Source organism: Carassius carassius, chromosome 18 (assembly GCF_963082965.1).
Source record: "Carassius carassius chromosome 18, fCarCar2.1, whole genome shotgun sequence".
Classification (NCBI taxonomy): domain Eukaryota; kingdom Metazoa; phylum Chordata; class Actinopteri; order Cypriniformes; family Cyprinidae; genus Carassius; species Carassius carassius.
In genome coordinates this window covers 19580141-19604236 of record NC_081772.1, presented here as the reverse complement: position 1 = coordinate 19604236, position 24096 = coordinate 19580141, and the positions used below count along the sequence as shown (strand labels likewise).

Here is a 24096-nt window from a genome sequence, read left to right as displayed (position 1 = left end):
ATTTGATAAAGCTTTGTGAATTAAGGGTGTATTAACAACATTTTCAAATAAAAACTTTTTAATGTGTTTTGGCAGTTCATTTACACAACAATGGCCTGAAAATGCAAACTTTTGAAAAAGGGGTTTCATAGTCGTTGTTTATAAATGGGCTTCAAAAATGATACCGTTATCATCTCTTCCTAAACTACAAAAATGCAAATTTGTGAAAACGTTGAAGTCATTTGCAAGTGTATTATATACTCAGTCTATGTGAATGTATATGTGCGGAGATGTTATGTTTCTTTACAAAGCGATATTGCCAACTACTGGCCTAACATGCTTAAAGGCCCAAAAATTAAAATTGTATGTTTATCTGCATACCCCCAAGGCATCCAAGATGTAGGTGACTTTGTTTCTTCAGTAGAACACAAACAAAGATTTTTGACTTAAACCATTTTAGTCTGTCAGTTTTATAATGGAAGTGGAACTATATGTCTTTACACATCAATGTATCATCACGAGCCGCAGGGTTTCATTTGGTTTAGTTTGTGTAAGTAGTTTTTTTCTTTTTATTGTGTGTTTTAGCCATAATTCCCATTCACTTCCATTGTAAGACTGACAGACTAAAACGGTTTAAATAAAAAATCTGCATTTGTATTCTACTGAACAAACAAAGTCACCTAGATCTTGGATCTCCTGGGGGTAAGCAGATAAATATAAAATGTTCATGTTTGGGTGAACTATCCCTTTAATAAGTTTTTTGTTATTTTTGTGGATACATGCAAACGAAAGGAAAAACTTTTCTGTTTTAGTACAATTGATGTTGTGTAAATGTACTGTAAAAATCTCATTGTCTCTGTCCTTTAGGTTATGTGACAATGGGAGCCGTGCCACCTGCATGGGCGCAGCAACAGTTCGCTGCTCAGGCTCCATTAGCATTTGGCGTCCAGTCCCCAGTGCAAGTCACACAGGTCTTACCAGGTGCTCAGCCTCTGATCTGGGGACAAGCTAACCTTTTCCCTGCCACCCAGCAACAGTGGGCTGCAATGGCAGGGGCTCACTTTTCGCCTGCCGCTTTCATGCCTGCCCAGACAGTAGGGCCACTTCCTGCTGCAATGTTTCAGACACTGGCTCCCATGGCGGTGTCCTGCGAGACACCCATGGCGGCTATGGGTGGAGCCGTGGCAGGAACCTCGGCCTCCACTGTCTCTAGTCCGCAGCATGGAGAACGCACGCTGCAGAGACAGGCAAAAATGAGCAAGGAGATGTTTAAGGACTTCCAGATGGCAAAGCCGCCCACCATGCCTGCCAGGAAAAGCGAGCAGCCTAGCCTGTCTTGCACCACAGACGCATTCTCCAGCTACTTCAGCAAAGTGGGAATGGCACAAGACACGGACGACTGCGACGACTTCGACATCTCACAGATGAACCTCACGCCTGTCACTTCCACCACGCCCTCCACCAACTCACGTGAGTAGGATGTTTCAGACTTATGCCATGTGTTCTGTGATTTTAAATTGGAAATTATTTTTGAAAAGTTTGATGTTCTTATAAATAAAATCTTCATATTAATTTTGGTTTCATTTGGTTTAGAAAAACTTTATACCAATTTTAGGAAGAGTTTCAGGTCAGTTCAAATTTGCATGTGGTTTGACCATCAAATAATTCACAAGTTCACACTTAATTATAATCAGATTGAACAAATAGTAAGTGAGGAGAGGGCTCCGACCTGTTAGAATATAGCCCCGAACCCAGAGAACTCCCCATACCCCAAGCTGGGATAACAATGATTAGCAGTGATGGAGGAGGGGTGTCAGAAAAACTTTTGTTTGATAGAGTTAAAGGGATAGTTCACCCAAAAATTTGATGTTTATCTGCTTAGCCCCAGGGCATCCAACATGCATGTGACTGTTTCTTCAGTAGAACACAAACAGAGATTTTTAACTCAAACTGTTGCAGTCAGTCAGTCATATAATGTAAGTGCATGGGAATCACAGCTTTGAGAGTCATAAAACATACACAAACAAAACCAAATTAAACCCTGCAGCTCGTGACGATACATTGATGTGTAAAGAGACTGAACAGAAAACAAGAACAAGAAACAGTATTTATTTTTATTATATTTATAATGCGATCAGGCCAGTTCAGACATTGCAGTGAAAATCAGAGGTAAAAAAGCAATATAAAAACTTTTTTCTTGCACAGATCGATCGTTTTGTGTATTTACACATCAGTGTATCAGTGCAGCAGGGTTTAATTTGGTTTTGTTTGTGCATGTTTTATTTACTCTCAAAGCCATGATTCCCATTTACTTACATTATACAACTGACTGTCTGCAAAGGTTTGAGTAAAAAAATCTTTGTTTGTGTTCTACTGAAGAAACAAAGTCACCTACATCTTGGCTGCCCTAGGGGGTAAGGAGATAAACATCAAATTTTCATTTTTGGGTGAACTATCCCTTTAGGTTGGCTGTCTATATTTGCTGTCATGCTAATTAAGTTTATTCTCTGAATGTGCTCCACCTGTGCTAAATTAATTGATTTTCTGAATGTGCTCCTCCTATATGTAATCTGCAGTACATATATACTTACAAGCAATAAATTATTGAAATATATTTGATTTAGTTTACAGATAAACAAGGGGAAAATGTAGCCTATATATGCAGAGTTTCAGTTCATTTTTGTGACAGGCTTAATTTGTTCACACAAAGAAAACTCAATGGCAGAAAGCGACATCCTATTTGTTTTCTTTATTTTACAAAAGCACAATGTTTTATTTTCATTGTGAGTGTACACAAATAATAGCAGACCTTTATACGGTGATGCATTATTAAAAAGACAAAAAGTATAGTTGATTTTGCTGGTATAAGGAAACAGTTGAAGGAAACCTTTGCAGGTATTTTGAGTTGATGAGCTGATTGGCATGTCACCATATTGTAATTTGTTGAGATAGTGAATTGGTAGGTTTTTGTTAAATGTGAGCCAAAAGCATCACAATTAAAAGAAAACCAAAGACTTAAACTACTTCAGTCTGTGTGCACTTAATTTATTTAATACATGAGTTTCACAATAAATGAACTTTTCCACAACATTCATATTTTTTGAGAAGCACCTGGACATTAAGCAATTACATTTTGTTAATTTGTGCATTCCTTAAACCATGACTTTTAGCATTGTTACAGAAATGCCTCAGCAATGGCTTGGAAACATAACAATAATCTTAAGAAAGCTGCAGTTTTCCATGTTACTTGACTGCAAAAAATTTAAAATGCTTTTCTGGGTCAAGTGATGCAATATGAGCAGGTCAGATATACACAACAGAATACATGTTTTTAAGATGATGTGAACTGTTTTTATCTGATTTTAAAGATCAGTAATGGCAACGTTAGGCTTAGGGATCGGTTTAGGGATGTGGTTTTATATCAGAAATGTTATTTCAGGACAAACAGAATCACATTATCCTGAAGCTCCATTGACCCTAAATACGGTACATCAACAAAGAAGACAAATCCCACATAGAAGAACTTACTATCTTTCTCTCTCTCGCCTCTCTCATTACAAGCCTTTAAGATTGCTGACACAGCTAGACAGGCTTTATCCGTTTTTTACTACAGAACCTCAAACTCGCACCTCACCCTGTCTTTCATCAAAACATCCGTTTTCACTCAGAGGTTGAAAGGTGGGCTTTGATGCTGTTGCCCAGAAGGCATTGTCTTTAGTCAGTGTGAAAATGACAATTAGTACTGCGGGGGGAACGATGGCAGGGGAAAGAGAGAGTCAGTCACAGGCCCAGCTGTGCTTCTGGTGAGGTGTGTAATTATCACTGATCTCTGGGGAGTTCTGCACTGTGTGTTCAGCCTGTTTGGATCCTCTCGCTCCTGTAGTGCTAATTATTGCTGCAATGGAACTTCGCACGTTTGCACACAAGCAGTCCCTCTATGAGAGACATACTCATTTATTAGGTGTCAATAAGCGATTTTGGTCCAAACTTTCTCACAGGTTTTGGGCTTAAATACATATGTTTATTTACACTGATCTTGATTAGTATGTGCAAAAGCCAAAATACATTCCCCTAGGTACAACTCACTCCATTTTTGAGGCAATAATATAATTGAATGCTGCTAAAAGTTAGAGTTTTAATTGAAGAGTCTTAAAGTTGGCATGAAACAGGGATGTCAAACATATCAATACATATCAAACATGTTTACGTGTGTTTCTGTGTGTTTGGAATGACTTGAGTTGTTTAGTGAGTGATGCCCAGTTTTACCCTGTAACCATTTACAAGATCAGCAAGACTGTTTGATGCCAGGTGTTTCAAATTCAGATCCAACCTTTCACCTCAGATGAGATCACAATATGATTTTTGTTTTAGTCTTTTTTAAGCACTTACAGCATATTGAGGATACATTCGGTCAGTTTGTGGATTCCCTGGGAGACAATCTAATGACTTTAGCATGGTTAACGCCATGCTAGAGCTAAAATAGGCCTGCAACAAAACATTTGTAGTTGGAAATTTCACACAAATTGAAAAATCTGCTCTGCGCAACTATATCTTGTCTTCAGGCTATTTGGTGGCTTTGTGTAAACGAAAAAAAAAAAAGAACAAAAAACAAAAATACCTTGTAGTCATCAGTACCCCTCTTGTTTTGATTTGTTTTGATGGAAATAAAAGTCATATCACTTTTAGCGCCACCCTGTGGAAACTGCAGCAGGCTATGCATCGATGGTGCAAACCAGTATTTTTTTATGTTATTTCAATTTCAGTTTGTATCATATTATTTCAGTTTATTATAATCATAAACACACTTTTTAGTAGCACAAAGTTTTACAGTTTACAGCACTCTTTTATTCTATTCATCTAATTATGTTCAGTACCTATAGCGGATAATGAGTTTGAAGGCTTACACATTCACAGGAAATAACTAACTTCTGTGTTGAAAAATAATGTAGATACATATTCATGTTTTTTTGCGACCAATTAGAAAAAGACTCATTGTAAACCTTGCATGAAAACAAACATATTAGATATTTTAAGTACAAAGACTATTGACTAAATGCAACTACCATTAAGCATTCACTACGCTGTGCTGTGACAGCATACACAGTGTTTTCCGAAGCAGTGTAAAGTTGCATGTGCCCAAAAAGCAACATTGTTTTCATGTATAACTGATCAAAAAATTAGCCTCGTCTTTGATATAAGTGTTAAAATTTCAGTGGCCTTCCTATCAGACAGCAACAGATATTTAGTTATCCACCCAGGGGATGAAAAGCATTTTGTACCTTCTTTGTGTCACCCAAACACATGAAATGCTTTAAATCAGTTAATGCAATAAACAAGTGTAAGACTGACTCGGTTTGGCCCATTACTAAACATAATTCTGGCCTTTTCATCCACAGCACCCACCCCAGCCCCCCGGCAGAGTTCTCCATCAAAGTCCTCATCCCACGCCAGTGACCCACCCACCGATGACTCTTTTGGTGAGGCAGAGGGCAGCCCTAGTCGGAGCGGAGAGGAGGATGCTGTAAGTGCTTTTGAACGGGATTGTGGGAAATCTAATTTTAAAGTGTTCGACATCTAACTTGGTTATTTGACATATTAAACTGTATGTACATGGATATTTTAAAATCAAGATTTTAGATTAGGATTTACATTCTGAGTATTTGAAAACCATTTGATAGATTTGTGTTTTGAGCTGACCAAAATGTTCATTAGAGTTCATGAGAGAAGTACTGATGTTCGGTTCATGAATGAATCATTCTGTTGAGTCGTTTAATTCAGTTCACAAAACCGTTTTCAGTCATTTATTCATGGACTGCACTAATCTTGTTCTCAGGTCGCTGACATGCTGATTCATTCACACCATTTAACCTTAGAAATAACATTAAATATCAATATCTTGATCACTTAGTCCACCCAAAAATGTAAATTGTCATCATTTACTCATCTCATGTCATTCCAAATATGTAAGACGTCCCTCACAAGAGAATATGCTTTGTTGTGCACTTTTGTGTTCAGCAGATATGAGGGTGAGCAAATGATCCTTTTTGGGTGGACTCTGTTCAAAGCCACTACGTGGTTTTAGAAGACCTACTGATATAGCGAACCAGTCATAAGTCCTATGTTATAAACATGTATAACGACAAGAGAGTGAGTAAATGACGACAAAAATGTAATTTGGGGTGAATTATCCTTTTAAGTCTTGCTTAAGGTGCAGTGTAACCAGATCAGTGGTGACGTCCACTGTATTTCATACACACACACTTTCTGTCTGCTGATTTCTATCAGATATGACTCATCAGAAAATGCCATGGAAACCCGACTAGTGCTCCTTCTACTTTCTTTTATATTTCAGCTGAGTTTAATTAGTCCTTGTGTGTGTGTATATGTGTGTGTGTGTCTCCCCACTCTAGCTGAAATGGCATTGGGCTCCACACTCACTCAGTCAGTCACACTGCACACCCACACACACTGTGATGAGGTGTTAAGAGTGCAGCTCCAGAGGGAATATTCATAAAAATCTAAAATGCTTTAGTCCAAAACCTTTCATGCGGGAGCACAATACAGGAGCCTTTATAACTGAGGGGTGCGGGAACTTATGAATACATCAGAGTGTGGGTGGACGAAGGTGAATTAATAAATGTATGAATTAATAGATGGATGGATAGAACAATGCGCATTCACAACACTTTTTATGCTTCTGTCTTTAACTGTTGCAGGAAAAAGCATGTAAACTCTTGTATTTATTATGGATTTCCATTTTCGGCTGCTTTATAAAAGCTTATTTTCTTGTCGCTTATGCCCTTTTCCTCTCTTTCTCTCGCAATTTTTTTCTCTAATCTTTTTCCTTTCCCTTTCCATTCTTCTCCTCTCTCTTTCTTTGTCCAGGCTGGAGACTCCCAGCAGTCTCCGGGTGCGAGTGAGCCTCAAGCAGAGCCTGAGAGCTCAGAGACGGACAGTCCTCAGGTCGGTAGCTAGATAGCGGCAGGTCAGGGTAGGTATCTGTCCTCTTTTTTCCTCTCTTCTGCGTGTCGGCCTGCTCCAACAGCCATGACGCCACGTCAGCACGCCTTCACCCGTCCTCACCACCATTACATAGACCCACACATTGTGGCCGTGTGTTGTGGTGCTCTTTCTTTCCTCTCTCTTTTATCTTTATACCCGTTTTACTCTCTAACTCTCTTAGGCTGGGTTCACACAGTCAGTGTAATAACAGGAGTGACTCTGGATTTGTCCTTTTTTTGTGTATTTTGGTGTTTAGTAGTCTGCATTGTGTTTTGTAGTGTTAATTTTGATTCTAAACTAGATGATTTATGTCATTTTATGATGATGAAGGTTCTTTTGTAAAATCAAATAATTAAAATATTATCTTTTTATGTGAACAGTAAACACCTATAATCAGAAATATTGTTACAAAGCAGCTTTACAGTCAATATTGCCTTTTTTGAGTGTCTCAAAACTTATTCTGCAAGAAATGTTACTAGAATATTAGAATATTAGCATATTAGAATGATTTCTGAAGGATCATGTGATAAATTAAATTTTAATATATATTCAAATAGAAAACAGTTATTTTTAACTGCAATAATGTTTCATAATATTTCTGTTTTTGTGTTTTTGATCAAATAAATACAGCTTTGGTGAGCATAAAATACAAAATACAAAAGTAAATAATGTAAAAAAATCTTAACAACTCCAAATATATAAGATAATTTATAAATATGGAATATATTTTTATGATAATTCATAACACTTTATTACTATTTAGATTGTTTTTATTATTATTACTTCTTAAAGTGAAAAAATATGACTGTCTGTAGAAAATATATATATTCATTGAATAAATATTTGGATTTGTGACTAAAGAAAGCAAAAAACAAAAAACAAAATTACAAAAATAACAATTGGCATTAAATTAAAATGGTAACTTTGACAGCCCTAAAAAAAAAAAAAAAATGTCACATCTTTTTCATATAAGAATAACTGTTTAGCACTTGGAAAAAAGGACTGACAACCAAATTCTTCTTCTGTGTGAACATGGCCTTATTCTCTGCTTTCATTCTCTCTTTCTCTCTCTCTCTCTCTCTCTCTCTCTCTCTCTCTCTTCGTATCTCATCTCGCCGTCCCTGCCTGCTGCTGCAATCACTCTTACGCTGGTATGCATCTCATGGGAATATGGCTTTTATGCCTTTATGGTGTTATATTGTTTTGTTAATGATAGAGTATGAGTGAGTGTGTGTGCATGTGTCCCTTTAATCCCATAAAGCATCCTGATGTGTGTGGGTATCAATGCTTTTGAACTAAGTTTTTAAACAGAAGTGTAGCCTGGTATACCCATGAACAGCATGAATGCACCACATCTAAGTATCTGTGTCGTGTCATTTTCTGATATACAAAATGAGGTCATGAATGTTTTTATATTGTCACTCATCACAGCAAAGCACAACAAATTGAACCGATCTGAACTGAAGTAAACCTCAAGGACTGACATGCAAACTGCTACCTATAGATTCTTTTTCATCTTTGACATCTGTCATAGTGAGTAAAAGCATAGAATAATGCTGGTGCTTTAAACTCGGAGGAACAAATATAATTACATAAATGCCTCTGCTCTTTCCTTTAGTTACTTTTTTTATTAAACAAACAAGCAACAGTGCAAAATGACACATCCTTCCCTAAATGTGTTCGTCTACAAATTATACCATCCTAAATTAACATTAATCCAGCTGGCTGGTAACTTTATTAGCAAATGCAACATAGTACATTACTTAAAAATCACTCTGGAGCCCTCTCATCCAAGTTACCCCATCTTTGAACTTTTGCCATCTGGCCGGCACTTCAGAGCCTCAAATAGCAGGGCAGTCAGGCACAAGAACAGTTTCTTCCCTCAGGCAATCTACCTCATGAACAGTTAAATGTTCCCCACTTACGCAATAAAAATGTGCAATATCCTTATATTTATTTTATAAAAAATGTGCATTATCCTTATATTTATTTGTTACCCCTCCATCCTAGTTCATCCCTGCATCTTACTCAATTCTACTCCATTATCATCTAAAGCACAACTGTTTATACAATTTAGTTATTCGTTTTTTTATTTTTATTTTTTTGTCTGTGTGCTGTTGTCTCCGTGTACTGGAAGCTTATGTCACTAAAACAAATTCCTCGTATGCCCAAGCATACTTGGCAATAAAGCTCTTTCTGATTCTGGTTCTAAATTGCACTGTACAAATGATAGTCTGATGATGAGAACATAGGCAACTTGCATTTAAAATATAAGACAAGAAAAGATGTCCACTAAAAAACACGGAGGTGTACTTTTAAAAAGGGTATGGATGTTTTTGAAAAGCATATCGTATTTTCACCAAGGCTGCATTTATTTGATCAAAATACAAAACAGTAATATATTGAGAAATATTTTTAAAATTTAAAAAACAGTTTTATCTTTGATTATGTTTTAAAAATGTAATTTATTCCTTTGATGGAATAATATCATTTTCTGCATCATTACTCCAGTCTTCAGTGTGACATGATCCTTCAGAAATCATTATAATATGCTGATTTTCTGTTCAAGAAACATTTATTATTATTATTATTATTATTATTATTATTATTATTATCAATGTTAAACAGTTGTGCTGCTAAATGTTTTTGTGGAAACTATAATAGTTTTTTTTTCAGGTTTTTTTTGATGAATAGAATGTTCAAAAGAACAGCATTATTTGAAGTAGCAATGAAGTTTGCTCAATTTAATGCATCCTTGCTGATTAAATGTATAAATATAAAAAATCCCCCTAAGTTTTTTATTTTTATTTATTTTATTTTTTTTGAGCAGTTTACTACAGAACAGTGTCTTTGTACATTTTAAGGGCACCATGGAATGAAGCATTGCCTCTGTGCAGTTGAGGGAAAGTGAGCGATGGCTCTATGGTACCTGTCTGAAGGAGACATGAGCTCATCAGGATGAATCATTAATGAAGGGCTCTGGGAGCCAGAGGCTTGTTTCTCTGACTGAGGGAAGACTGATGCTGCAGCCTCATCTGTACCTGCCTAATGATGAATGAAGCTCTGATCCCCACTGAAATATTAACACACCTGCATACAGCCCTATAGACACACAGCCTGTACAGCAGGTGGCTGTCCATTACTAAACTAAAGACAGAAAAAAAAAGAGTACTGGCTTTGTGGAGGAAAATCTTAGCAACATTTCAGTTTGGAAGTGATTTTAAGAGGTCTTGAGAAGTTTAAAGTAAAGTAAAGTTTTAGTAAATTGTGTTTAAAGTGCTCTAGAATATTCTAATGTTAATCATATTCCGATGGTGTAAGCCTCATGTAAACTAATTCACTTGCTTGTTATAACATATACCTTTATAAATCATAATTTTAGGTCATTTAAACACCTTATTCAGAATATTCACCATCACTGAACATCTATATACTATATAATTGCCTTTACATGCAAAAGAATATTCTGCTGTCAGTCATATTCCAGTTGTGTGAGTGTAATACACACATTAACCTGATTGTTATAACACTATTAAGCCAGTATTCTGGTTTTTAGAATTTGAAAAAGGTAGCTAGCATATTCCTGTATTAATCATCATTTTTATTCAGAATATCCACCACAACTGAACATTTATTTATAGCTGCCTGTCCAAACAAAGCTAACATTTTACAAACAATAAAATAAATGTCACAGCTTACATTACAAGAGTCTAATTTCCAATGTTTTGCAAATCATCATGCTTTTGAAAAGACATGAATGAGAGCTAATGAGTTGATTAAATTATTGTCCAGAAATTCTAAAATGCAGCATAATAAATTGCAAGAGCTTCTCCATTATTTTCAGAAAAGGAGTTTGGAATATGCTGATTACATGTAAATAGTAATATTCCTATAGCTCTAGAACATGTAAACATATTTTTCAGAAGAATAATCTTAAGTAAAAAATGTTGTTCAAGTAAACGTGGTCATTGTGTGTTCAGACTCAGAATATTAAAGTAATTGATGTGTTACTTTTGTTTCCCGAGAATAAGTTGTTTTGAATTGTCCTGTATATGATCCCAGGATGATTTGGTCTCTTATCATAGTTACAGAGCATATGATGAACTGATCTGTCCATAGTCATACTGTGTTTACTGTGCTTGAAGCAGTACGACTGTGTGTGTACTGTGTGGTTGGCAGTCATTGCTGTTGTGGGGTTATAGTATAGGTTGACTGCGGATTATGTTGTTCAGGAATGGTGCCAGATAAAAATAAAAATAACATGCAATCTGAAAATAATACCTTAAAATATACAGTAGACAAGGTTCAAATGCATTTTCTACTAAGTGTTTTCAATAATTATTCCTTCCTACAAAGCTACAGTACTGTGAAAAGTTTTAGATACTGCTGTAAAGTGAGGATGCTTTCAAAGATAATGTCATAAATAGATTTTATCAATTAATTTCTATTAACTAAATCAAATCAACATTTGGGGTGATCACTCTTTTTGTTTAAAACAGCTTTTGTCCTGTGCACTTACTGTACACACTGTTTTTCAGGTAGTTTTGCAGGCAGGATTCTTTAAGTGTTTTGGAGATGTTGCCACAGTTCTTCTGGATTTAGTCTCAGTTGTTTCTGTTTCTTCATGTAATCCCGGATGGATTGGATGATGGTGAGATCAGATCTCTCTGTGTGCATACAAAAATCTCACAATTAATGGCAAAAGGAATATTTATAAATGTAGGAAAAAAAAAGAAAAAAAGGAATCGTACTGACACACTGCAGCAAAAGAGAGAAATAACTGGCTTTTTTTGGGGGGGGGGGGGGTGAAAATACTAATGGCCTAAGGCTTCTGCACAAAACTGTATACAGTGTGTGTGTGTGTGTGTGTGTTTAGCAAATAAAAATATGAAGTATTAAGCATCACCAATTGATAATAATAAGAAATGTTTATTGAGCAGCAAATCAAAGTAGCAAATAACATTTGCAGCTGTACAGACTTAGTTTGTTAAAGTGTTTTTTAGCTGCCTGATATGTAACCAAAATGGCTTACAGGTGTGAAATGATGTAAATTATGTTGCTTTTAAAAAGTGGACATGGCAACACTCTCTTCCATTTCTTTCATTTTCTCTCCCACTTTCACCCAGCAGGGTTGACTAATCTATTTAATTTTCCCTACCTCTCACCTGCTTAGTCATCCATTCGTTCCTTCCCCTCTTTATGTACCTCCTCCAACTACTCCTTTTCACTCTGCTTTCCTTTTTTTTCCCTGTTCCATTAATTTTATCTTCTGATTTTTTCTCTCAATCTTATTCCTGCTCTCTAAAACACTTATCCTGTCATCTCCCACCCTGTGTGACCGTTGGCGCGTCCACGGTGGGCAGAAAGGTCTGTAAGTGAGTGGTAATTGCTGTGCATTCTGAGTCAGAGCTTCTGATTTGAGACTGTAGGGTTCTTCAGGCCGCAGGCCGGACACACACTGACTGGCAGCTCTATTGTACCTATCTAAGCCTTCCTTTGCTTCTTGCAGAGCTTGTTTTTTAGACATGTTTTTGAGGCTTGTGAAGTGGGTAGTTCTGATGCAGCTAGTCTGCTATTATTGAATATAAAGATTACAAATAGTGGAGGCAGAAGAAGAGGTTTCTTTAGTCACTCATTTGGCCACTCTTTTCAGCTGCAGTGCTAAGGTGTAGCTTTTGCAGTAGCGTAGAAAGCAGGAGAAAGACCTCTGTTGCCACCTGGTGTAGGAAGAACAGCATAATTGATATATCACATTATGTGGCCCAAATCTGATCTAATTTTTTCTCCCTCACGTGACACAGATTTTTTCGTTCACAATACAAATCACATTTTAAATCTGATCTGGGTTACTTTAATGTGTTTTAATAATAATAATAATAATATAACACAAACACACACACACACACACACACACACACACACACTGTCATGTCCGCTGTCTGATCACCCCGTTCTTCGGTGTGTGTGTGTTTTTGTATATGTCTGCATTTCGTGTTTACATGGTTTACATTTACATGGTGTTTTGTTTTGGTTTTGATCGTTCGTCTTGCACCTATCTGTGGCGTTCCTCCCTCCCCCTCATTACTACAGTTTCCGCTTCTAATTGTTTGACTCCACTCACCTGAATTCAATGTCTGTTCATCTCTTGCTCTATTTATTCCCGTCTGTCACGCTAATCGGTGCCAGATTGTTGTTCGACTATAGTCTATGTGTAGCCATTCTGTCTAGTCTTGTTCTGTCGTGCCATTGTCTGCTGCTACTGGTTTTGTTTAGTTTTCTATTTTTTCCCCTCCCTCATTTCCTAGACCGGGCACCTGCATTCCTCAGAAGTGTTTTGGTTTGCTCCGTGACGGGCTCTCTCGTGTCTTCCTGCCCTCTCCGCTCTCTACGCAGCCGCGCCATTGGGCGCCCCCTGCCGGGTGTTTACGCAAGGACATTGACGTCTCTTATTTTTCTGTTGGACCTTTTTCCCTTATTTCCCGGCCTGTTTCCCGGCCTGTTCGTTGGAGGGAGTTTTTTCTTTTGGACTTTTTGAATAAATTGTTCTCACACTGTAACCTGCATCTGTGTCCAGTTGTGTTCCTGACAGAACGATCTGGCCAAGATGGACACAGCAGGCGCAGATTCTGTCAGAACCGCAGTCACCCAGCAGGGTGTTCTTTTGAGCCAGCACGAAGCCAGATTGACGAACACCACAAGGGAGGTGTAGTTCCTAGCCAACCAAGTGGCTGAGCTGACAAACCGCATCCAAGAGCTGCAACGAGAGGCTGCACAGGGTGGTGCAGCTCACCATCTTCCTCGCCCTGAGCCTGAGCTCCGCTGCAATAACCCACCACCCTATGATGGGGACCCCAATTCCTGCCAGGCCTTCTCGTCCCAGTGTTCTGTGGTGTTTGCCTTGCAGCCATGCACATACACGCTTGAGATGTTCAAAGTGGCTTTTGTCTTGACTCTTCTAACTGGCAAGGCTAGAGACTGGGGAACCTCCGTCTGGGAGACTCAAGCTCCCTGTTGTGCCTCTTTCAAGGATTTCTGCCAGGAGATGGAGAGGCTATTTGACCGCTCTACCAGACGTCAGGAAGCGGCTGACCAGCTAGCACGGCTCCGTCAGGCGGGTCGCTCAGTGACGGACTATGCAATTCATTTCAAGACTCTGGCAGCTACCTGCGATTGGAATGAGGAGGCCTGTCGTGCTATGTTCCGTGCAGGGCTAGAGGATGACATCCAGGATGAGCTGACCACTCAGGACTTGCCACGTGACTTTGACGATCTTGTTAATATGGCATTGGGGATCGAGGGTCGCCTTCGCCACCGCCGTCAGCGCCTGGCAGTTCGTCCACCCTGGAGGACTGAGTCGTCACCTGTTTCCCCCACAGAAACCAGTGAGCCTGAGCCTATGCAGGTGGGGCGCCTTCGGCTCACTTCTCAACAGAAGCAGCAACGCCTCGTCCTAGGGCTGTGTCTGTATTGTGGCAAATCCGGTCACTTCGCAGCAGGCTGTCCATTAAAAGTCAAGGCTCACCTGTAAAGAGGGGGATCCTGGTGAGCGCTACCCCTTTATTGCATCCCCCTCCTCTCGCACTCTCCTTCCTGTCTCAATTCAGTTTGGTGATGTCTTTAACTCCTGTGCAGCACTGGTTGACTCCGGAGCTGAGGGCAACTTTATGGACCTCTCTCTAGCCACCCGTTGGGGGATTCCTGTCATTCCTCTTCCTGAACCTATTCCTGCCCGTTCATTGAATGGCACTTTGATCACCACTGTCTCCTATGTTACTCCTCCCGTCAATCTAATAGTCTCTGGCAATCACCGTGAGGTGACCACGCTGTACCTTCTTGAATCCCTGAGTGCTCCCATAGTTCTGGGGCACCCGTGGTTGGTGCAACGTGGCCCTCACGTGGATTGGTCCAGCAACTCTGTCTTGTCTTGGAGTACGTTTTGTCTTGCGTCTTGTTTGGGTGCTGCCTCTTTTCCTGTGTCTGTGTGTCCTGTCTTGCAGGTGGAGCCTGCTGATTTGAAGGGCGTCCCGGTGGAGTACCACGACCTGTGCCAGGTGTTTAGTAAGTGCGGGGCCACCTTCTTACCTCCACATCGCCCTTATGATTGTGCCATTGAGCTCCTCCCAGGCACTTCTCCGCCCAAGGGTCATTTGTTTTCCCTTTTAGGCCCTGAAAGAGAGGCCATGGACAAATATAGTAATGAATCCCTCAAAGCCGGTCTCATCCGACCCTCTTCATCTCCTGCAGGTGCTGGGTTCTTCTTTGTCAAGAAGAAGGATGGCTCCTTGCGTCCTTGTATAGATTATCGAGGCCTGTATGGCATCACTATTAAGAACAGGTACCCCTTGCCTCTTATGTCGTCTGCCTTTGAGCTATTGCAGGGAGCCAAGGTCTTCACCAAGCTAGACCTTCGGAATACCTATCACCTGATTCGCATACGTGAGGGGGATGAGTGGAAGACAGCTTTCAACACACCCACGGGACACTTTGAGTACCGGGTCCTACCATTTGGTCTGACCAATGCCCCAGCTGTCTTCCAGGCCCTGGTTAACGACGTGTTGAGAGACATGGTGAATTGCTTCGTCTTCGTGTATCTTGATGATATCTTGATATTTTCCCCATCTCTGCAGGTACACACTCAGCATGTTTGCCAGGTGTTACAACGGCTGCTGGAGAACCAGCTCTATGTTAAAGTAGAGAAGTGCGTCTTCCATGCCCAGTCGGTTCCGTTCCTGGGGTTCGTTGTTTCTGCGGGGGAGATTAAAGCAGACCCCTGTAAGGTAAGGGCCGTTGCCGAGTGGCCAGCTCCTGACTCTCGTAAAGCTCTGCAGCGGTCCCTGGGGTTTGCCATCTTCTATCGGTGGTTCATCCGGAACTTTGGTCAGATTGCTGCACCTTTAACGGCACTCACCTCTCCCAAGGTACCGTTCAAGTGGAATACTGGGACACAGGAGGCCTTTGATAAATTAAAGTTCCGTTTTATCTCTGCTCCTGTCTTGTCTATTCCAGACCCTGAACGTCAATTCATTGTTGAGGTGGATGCCTCAGATGTCGGTGTGGGCGCGGTCCTATCTCAGCGGTCACACGAGATGGAAAGGTGCATCCCTGGGCCTTCTTCTCCCACCGCCTGAGTCCCCCAGAACGGAATTACGACATAGGTAATCGGGAGTTGTTGGCGGTCAGCCTGGCTTTGGGGGAGTGGCGTCACTGGTTGGAGGGCGCAGCTCGGCCCTTCCTGGTCTGGACGGATCACAAGAACCTTGAGTACATCCATTCGGCCAGGAGGCTGAGCTCCTGACAGGCTTGCTGGGCCCTCTTCTTTGGCCGGTTCAATTTCACCCTATCATACAGGCCCGGGTCCAAAAATGTTAAGCCCGATGCTCTTTCTCGTCTCTTCGAGGCTCCTGGGGGGGGGGAGTCAGCAGACACCATCTTGCCCAAAGGGGTGGTGGTGGCATCCCTCTCTTGGGACATCGAGAGACGAGTAGAGGAGGCCCTACTTAAGGGGCCTGTGCCGAAGGGGGGTCCAGCGGGTAATCTGTTTGTTCCCACCAAGTTGCGCTCTGAAGTAATCCAGTGGGGTCACTCGTCCAGGCTGGTCTGTCATCCATGAGTCCGGAGGTCGCTGGCTGCCATCCGTCAGCGATTCTGGTGGCCATCCATGGCCAAGGATGTCAGGCAGTTCGTGGCTGCCTGCTCGGTGTGCGCTCAGAACAAGACTTCCAATGCGCCCCCCGTTGGTCTGCTCCACCCGTTGGCCATCCCTTCTCGCCCCTGCTCACATTTTGCCCTTGATTTTGTCACTGGCCTCCCGGAATCTAAGGGTAACACCGTCATTCTTACGGTGGTGGACCGTTTCTCTAAGGCGGCCAATGTCATTCCCCTTCCCAAGCTCCCCTCAGCCAAAGAGACTGCTCAGATGATGGTTGATCACGTATTCCCGATTCATGGTCTTCCGGTCAACGTGGTCTCTGATAGGGGTCCCCAGTTTGTCTCTCGGTTTTGGAGGGAGTTCTGTCGGCAGATCGGGGCCACACAGGAACCCGAAGCTGCGGTCCCATCTGCTTTGGCTTTTGTCCGACGGTGTCGACGCACCTGGAAGAGGGCTAAGGCGGCCTTGGCCCAGTAATGACTCCCCGGCCTATACGGTGCGGAAGTTGCTAGATGTCCGACGTAGGGGTCATCTAGTCTTGTGGACTGGGAAGGCTATGGCCCAGAGGAGAGGAGCTGGGTTCCAGCCCGGGACATCTTAGATCGGACACTGGTCGAGGACTTCTACCGGCAACAAGGTGAGCCCCTTCCTGCGGCGCCGGGTGGCGTCCGTCGGAGGGGGGGTACTGTCATGTCCGCTGTCTGATCACCCCGTTCTTCGGTGTGTGTGTGTTTTTGTATATGTCTGAATTTCATGTGCACATGGTGTTTTGTTTTGGTTTTGATCGTTCGTCTCTGTGGCGTTCCTCCCTCCCCCTCTTTACTACAGTTTCCGCTTCTAATTGTTTGACTCCACTCAACTGAATTCAATGTCTTTTCATCTCTTGCTCTATTTATTCCCGTCTGTCGCACCAATCGGTGCCAGATCGTTGTTCGACTATAGTCTATGTGTAGCCATTCTGTCTAGTCATGTTCTGTCGTGCCATTGTCTGCTGCTACTGGTTTTGTTTTGTTTTCTATTTTTTCCCCTCCCTCATTTCCTAGACCGGGCACCTGCATTCCTCAGAAGCGTTTTGGTTTGCTCCGTTATGGGCTCTCTCGTGTCTTCCTCCCCTCTCCGCTCTCTACGCGGCTGCGCCGTTGGGCGCCCCCTGCCGGGTGTTTACGCAAGGACATTGAAGTCTCTTATTTTTCTGTTGGACCTTTTTCCCTTATTTCCCGGCCTGTTTCTGTTCGTTGGAGGGAGTTTTTTCTTTTGGACTTTTTGAATAAATTGTTCTCACACTGTAACCTGCATCTGTGTCCAGTTGTGTTCCTGACACACACACACACATGATAAAGTAATTGTCTGCGTTAATCAATTAATGCGTTAACTTGCCCAGCCCTAATATATATTTATTAGGGTTTAATCTTTAATTGATTAATGCCGACATTTTATCGCGCATTAACAAAGTTTTTTTTTTAATAATGAAAGCCCGTTGCTCACTGGCTCTGAATACACATACAGACAAATCATGGGTCACAGGAGGGGATGCTCAAAATCAAATTATTTAGGCTAACCATCAGCATTCACAAACCAGTGTCCACTCTTATTTTTAACAGAAAAGGCACGGTTAAGATTGTCTAGTGTGAGCACACCCTAATTACTCTTCCGCATCCTGCACACACAAGTCTCTACCCGCCCATCAAGTGTTGTCCCGCGTCACACTCTGCTGCGATGATCGTGCAGGTCTCTAATAGGAAGATGCCTGTTATAATGTTATGATCGAGGCTCTGGACTCTGAACATAACTTGTTTTTCTATAACAAAATATAACATATTTCCTATAAAAACGTTAAAGTCCTGGCAGTGACAAATAGCTTGTTTTATATTTAATTTAATTACATTAATGTTGAGATTTGGTCTGCAATAAATATTTTAACTGCTTCTACATAAAAGCAACACTGCTGTAAAAAGCACCTTATTTGTTTAAAGTGTTTGCAAACCAAATGTGATTACACATTTTGCTCATATAGCAGTAGGCCTGCTTTTAATGGAATAAAGTGCACAATACACTACTTTTGAATGCATTATTAGTTTTGTGCATAAACAATGCGATTAATTGTAATTAATTGCAGACAATAATGCGATTAATCGCTATTAAAAAATTATAATAATTGTTGCCCAGCATTAATATATATATATATATACACACACTCACCTAAAGGATTATTAGGAACACCATACTAATACTGTGTTTGACCCCCTTTCGCCTTCAGAACTGCCTTAATTCTACGTGGCATTGATTCAACAAGGTGCTGAAAGCATTCTTTAGAAATGTTGGCCCATATTGATAGGATAGCATCTTGCAGTTGATGGAGATTTGTGGGATGCACATCCAGGGCACGAAGCTCCCGTTCCACCACATCCCAAAGATGCTCTATTGGGTTGAGATCTGGTGACTGTGGGGGCCATTTTAGTACAGTGAACTCATTATCATGTTCAAGAAACCAATTTGAAATGATTCGAGCTTTGTGACATGGTGTATTATCCTGCTGGAAGTAGCCATCAGAGGATGGGTACATGGTGGTCATAAAGGGATGGACATGGTCAGAAATGCTCAGGTAAGCCGTGGCATTTAAACGATGCCCAATTGGCACTAAGGGACCTAAGGTGTGCCAAGAAAACATCCCCCACACCATTACACCACCACCACCAGCCTGCACAGTGGTAACAAGGCATGATGGATCCATGTTCTCATTCTGTTTACGCCAAATTCTGAATGTCTCAACAGAAATCGAGACTCATCAGACCAGGCAACATTTTTCCAGTCTTCAACTGGCCAATTTTGGTGAGCTCGTGCAAATTGTAGCCTCTTTTTCCTATTTGTAGTGGGGATGAGTGGTACCCGGTGGGGTCTTCTGCTGTTGCAGCCCATCTGCCTTAAGGTTGTGCATGTTGTGGCTTCACAAATGCTTTGCTGCATACCTCGGTCGTAACGAATGGTTATTTCAGTCAAAGTTGGTTTTCTATCAGCGTGAATCAGTCGGCCCATTCTCCTCTGACCTCTAGCATCAACAAGGCATTTTCTCCCACAGGAATTTTTTTTCCATTTTCACACCATTCTTTGTAAACCCTAGAAATGGTTGTGCGTGAAAATCCCAGTAACTGAGCAGATTGTGAAATACTCAGACCGGCCCGTCTGGCACCAACAACCATGCCACGCTCAAAATAGCTTAAATCACCTTTCTTTCCCATTCTGACATTCAGTTTGGAGTTCAGGAGAATCTCTTGACCAGGACCACACCCCTAAATGCATTGAAGCAACTGCCATGTGATTGGTTGATTAGATAATTGCATTAATGAGAAATTGAACAGGTGTTCCTAATAATCCATAATTTGTATGTGTGTGTGTGTGTGTGTGTGTGTGTGTGTGTGTGTTATTAGAATACATAAAAAAGAATACAATAAAAAATACACTTTTAAAACCCCTCAACAGGCCCTCTGATAAGTATCCAATTTGCTAATATAGAGGATATACAGTGGGTACGGAAAGTATTCAGACCCCCTTAAATTTTTCACTCTTTGTAACATTGCAGCAGTTTGCTAAAATCATTTAAGTTAACATTTATTTATTAAAACACATTTATTAAAAAAGAAAAACTGAAATATCACATGGTCCTAAGTATTCAGACCTTTTGCTCAGTATTTAGTAGAAGTACCCTTTTGATCTAATACAGCCATGATTCTTTTTGGGAAAGATGCAACAAGTTTTTCACACCTGGATTTGGGGATCCTCTGCCATTCCTCCTTGCAGATCCTCTCCAGTTCTGTCAGGTTGGATGGTAAACGTTGATGGACAGCCATTTTCAGATCGCTCCCGAGATGCTCAATTGGGTTTAAGTCAGGGCTCTAGCTGGGCCATTCAAGAACAGTCACGGAGTTGTTGTGAAGCCACTCCTTCGTTATTTTAGCTGTGTGCTTAGGGTCATTGTCTTGTTGGAAGGTGAACCTTCGGCCCAGTCTGAGGTCCTGAGCACTCTGGAGAAGGTTTTTGTCCAGGATATCCCTGTACTTGGCTGCATTCATCTTTCCCTCGATTTAAACCAGTCGTCCTGTCCCCGCAGCTGAACATATATCAGTGCATAATATATTTTTAACAAATAAATATGGAAAGGTATGTTAGACCTAAACAACAATAATAATAAAAAGGTCACTGGCAAAACATTTAATTATATAATTATATAATTACAGATTAGGAAACAAATGTGTAGTTTGACAAAAATATTTGCAATCAGAATACACAAGGAATTTTCAAGTAGTCGTCAGTAAAGAAATATGCTTTTTTTGTGTAGTGACTGAAATTTTCAACTGTGAGCTGGGTTATTTTCATGTATATTATAATAATGAAAAGAAAAACCTTTATGTAATCCAGATATCAGATTTCAAATCTGATAAGTATCCAATTTATTGTTAATTGTGCTTTAGATCCCATTAAAATATGGATATCTGAACATTAAAAAAGTACAAAAGTACATTTAAACTGTCACTGGCAAAAAATAAATATTTTCCTTGAGAAAATAATAATAATAATTAGGGATGCACCGAAATGAAAATTCTTGGCCGAAACCGAAAACCGAAAAAGAGAAAACCAAGGCCGAAAACCGAAACCGAAACACCGAAAGAAATTATCCCAATTATTAGTACCATTGCATTTATTGCTATGACCGTGTACTAACTTTACTAAAATTAAAACATTGCAATTGCATAAATTAATATTAAAGTTTCAAAGATAATTACAATTACATAAATTATAAAAAAACATAAAAATGCATAATTACAAATTATGCAAATATTTATTAAGCACATTGCAACAATGCACAGTATAAAATAAAATTCAAACTAAAATTTAATCCCACTCATCTGTATATTAAATAATAATGTACAGGCCTACTGGCCTGCAGAAAGGTTTTAAAATTAACTGTTCTCTCATAAAAAGTGCATTTAGGTGAAGAGCATTTGAAATTTTTCTCTGTAGTACTAGAAAGTGCATTACTTCTCCAGTAGGCAAGACTGTTATCACTTCTGGGGATGGGGACTTCAGACAGATAACCATCTAGCTGTTGAGCAGTTGAGCTTGTCATCTGCCTGACATTTGAGAAATATTTGAGAGAGTGTATTTAAATAGGGCCAGGGCATAAATAAACATTTTTATCAAATTAAAGCAGAAATCTAGCAGAAATATGGCTACAATCTGATATTATGCATGTATATGTATATGTGTGTGTATTATATATGCAGAGACGAGTCTTTTTTTTTTTTGCGCTCTGATCTCAGTCTCCTGCGCTTGGCGCTTCTCCGTCTCCACGCGGGTTCTCCGCATCCAGCGCGGCCTGGAGCATTTCTCGTGTGCTCTGCCATATTTCCGCGTCCAAGTAATGGTCTTTATAACGCGGATCAAGCACATTCGCGATGAAGTGCGGAGGATCCGAAAAGATCTCAGTGAGACGTGTGCTAACAGACTCTATAAGACTGTACTTTTCTTTGTTTTCACTTCGTGGTCCGTCTCAATCTCTTTGTTAGGAGACGCTTTAGTGCTGCGAATAAAGGAATAAGAATAGAGAGAATGTTCTCTATTAAGACCCACTGGTGTGAAGTGAATGACGCGGGGAGCTCGTGGTCTGCGCTATGCAGGTGCACGTGCAGGTCGCGGTTTCTGTTTGCGTCATCATAACATTTCGGCCGTGTTGTTTCGGTAATAAAAGTGTTTCGGCCGAAAACCGAAAATGCACTTTTTGGCCATTTTCGGCCGAAAATTTTCGGTGGCCGAATATTCGGTGCATCCCTAAAATAATAATTATTATTATACACATCAATGGAGAGAGATGCTTTTTGTGTCCAGATGGTGTAGTTACAACTTCTATCAGTAGAACAGCAAATGGGTCAAACCTTGACCCATCAGGGTTTTCCATCTGAGACTGTCATAATGTTTTGTTATTTCTATCTAAATAACCTTCCTCTGTTTGTGTTCAGGGGAAGGATCCTCTTTATGCCCAGATCAACAAGGGGAAGAAGTGAAGGATCATGGGAACTCTGCACAGACGTGATCAGCGCTGGGAGAAGCAGGAGACCAAAATACTGGAGATCAACCATCTGCCCTGTGTGTGTGTGTGCATCCATCCGTGTGTATGCGTATGAGAGAGAGCGCGTGTGAGAGAGAGCGCTTGTGCGCCTGTATGTATCTGTGTTTGTGTGATAGTGGTCGCTCCAGCCTCAACGGTCCACTTCTCCAAGCAGCCATCTCACTAGAGTCAGTCCCGTCCCCCTCACAACTTCCTCCGTCACTCCCCTCTGCAAGGAACGAGAGGGACAGACTCTCTCCATACCACTTTGTTTATTTCTCACTGTGTTTTCTGCACATGACAGCGGGGCATTGTGGGTGATTTCAAGCCTTATGAGCCCAGCTCTGCAGCTTCATTCATTCTCTACGTCCTGCTTCCAGTTTCGGACTCTCTGTACGCATTACGTGAAACTCTCTCGAGAGGTGCTTGTTAGACCCCCGATCACACATCCGACCGAGCGCCTGAGCGCCATCAGACCACCGGATCCATCTCTGACTTATGAGATTCATCCATTTGGGTTGGTTTGGTTTTCCTGTCCCACATATTTGAGATTCTGCTGCTAGCAAGCTATGCAGAGCTAAAAAAAAAACAACAACAAACAAAATGACACATTTTCTTTCTCCATGGACCCTTTGGACAGAGAACAGAGGAGTGACTTTTGCCAAATCTAAGAGTTTGGAGCAGCTGAATCTAATTGGGGAACTCGAGGGTACGAACATTGCAAACACATGCGATCAAACTGTTCCTTCTCTATAGCTTTTGTACTATACTAATGAGAAAAAAAAAAAAAAACTAAAACATGGATTGAAATGGAATTTTTATTTTATAAGTCAAGTGGAGCCCTTGAAGTCAACTTTAGAAGTGTTTTAGGGGTAAACATGGCTTTAAAATCTTATCCTTGGTTTGCCAAACTGATTTTGTAAATAATAATCATTATTATTATTGATAATAATAATGACAGTGACGATGATGACGACAAATAATAATGATGATAATACTAATGGTTCCGATTATAACAGTGTTAATTCCATCCTGTGGACTTCCGTGCCATAAAATAGGCTGGCCTTAGTGATGCAAACTCCTCATGAAACCCAAGCAATATTAACATGTGTCCCAAACTCCCAGCGGTTTATGTCGCTTTCTCGCGATCAAAGCGTGTCGTCTGTCTTTTGATTTCAGCAGGATGTGTGTTTTTAAGTGGCCTGAAACAAACCCGAGAGAATGTTATTATGTTTTTAACGTCATATTTGTGTGATATCTTTTGGTTTGTTGTTAAGGTGAAGCTGGTAACAGTGACAGAGGAAGGCCTGAGCTTCTAAACGTGTATGTTAATACAGCAATCACGAGTATGGATGTACATGATCGC

The 24096-nt window shown here is 40.6% G+C and overlaps 1 protein-coding gene across 11 annotated transcripts in view; it reads left to right on the top strand.

Moving 5' to 3' along the window:
• dab1a (DAB adaptor protein 1a) overlaps nt 1-22807 on the top strand; it is a 196963-nt gene extending 174156 nt beyond the window's left edge. For 8 of the 11 annotated variants that reach the window (XM_059498945.1, XM_059498943.1, XM_059498941.1 and 5 more), the window contains 4 exons: nt 847-1449; nt 5376-5500; nt 6865-6942; nt 22642-22807. In XM_059498945.1, coding sequence (XP_059354928.1) covers nt 847-1449; nt 5376-5500; nt 6865-6942; nt 22642-22686 — 851 coding nt within the window. In that variant the 3' untranslated portion in view covers nt 22687-22807. Of the gene's footprint in view, nt 1-846; nt 1450-5375; nt 5501-6864; nt 6971-22641 lie in introns of all 11 variants that reach the window. The other 3 variants (XM_059498940.1, XM_059498937.1, XM_059498939.1) reach the window with 2 other exon arrangements.
• Nucleotides 22808-24096: the final 1289 nt, after the last annotated feature.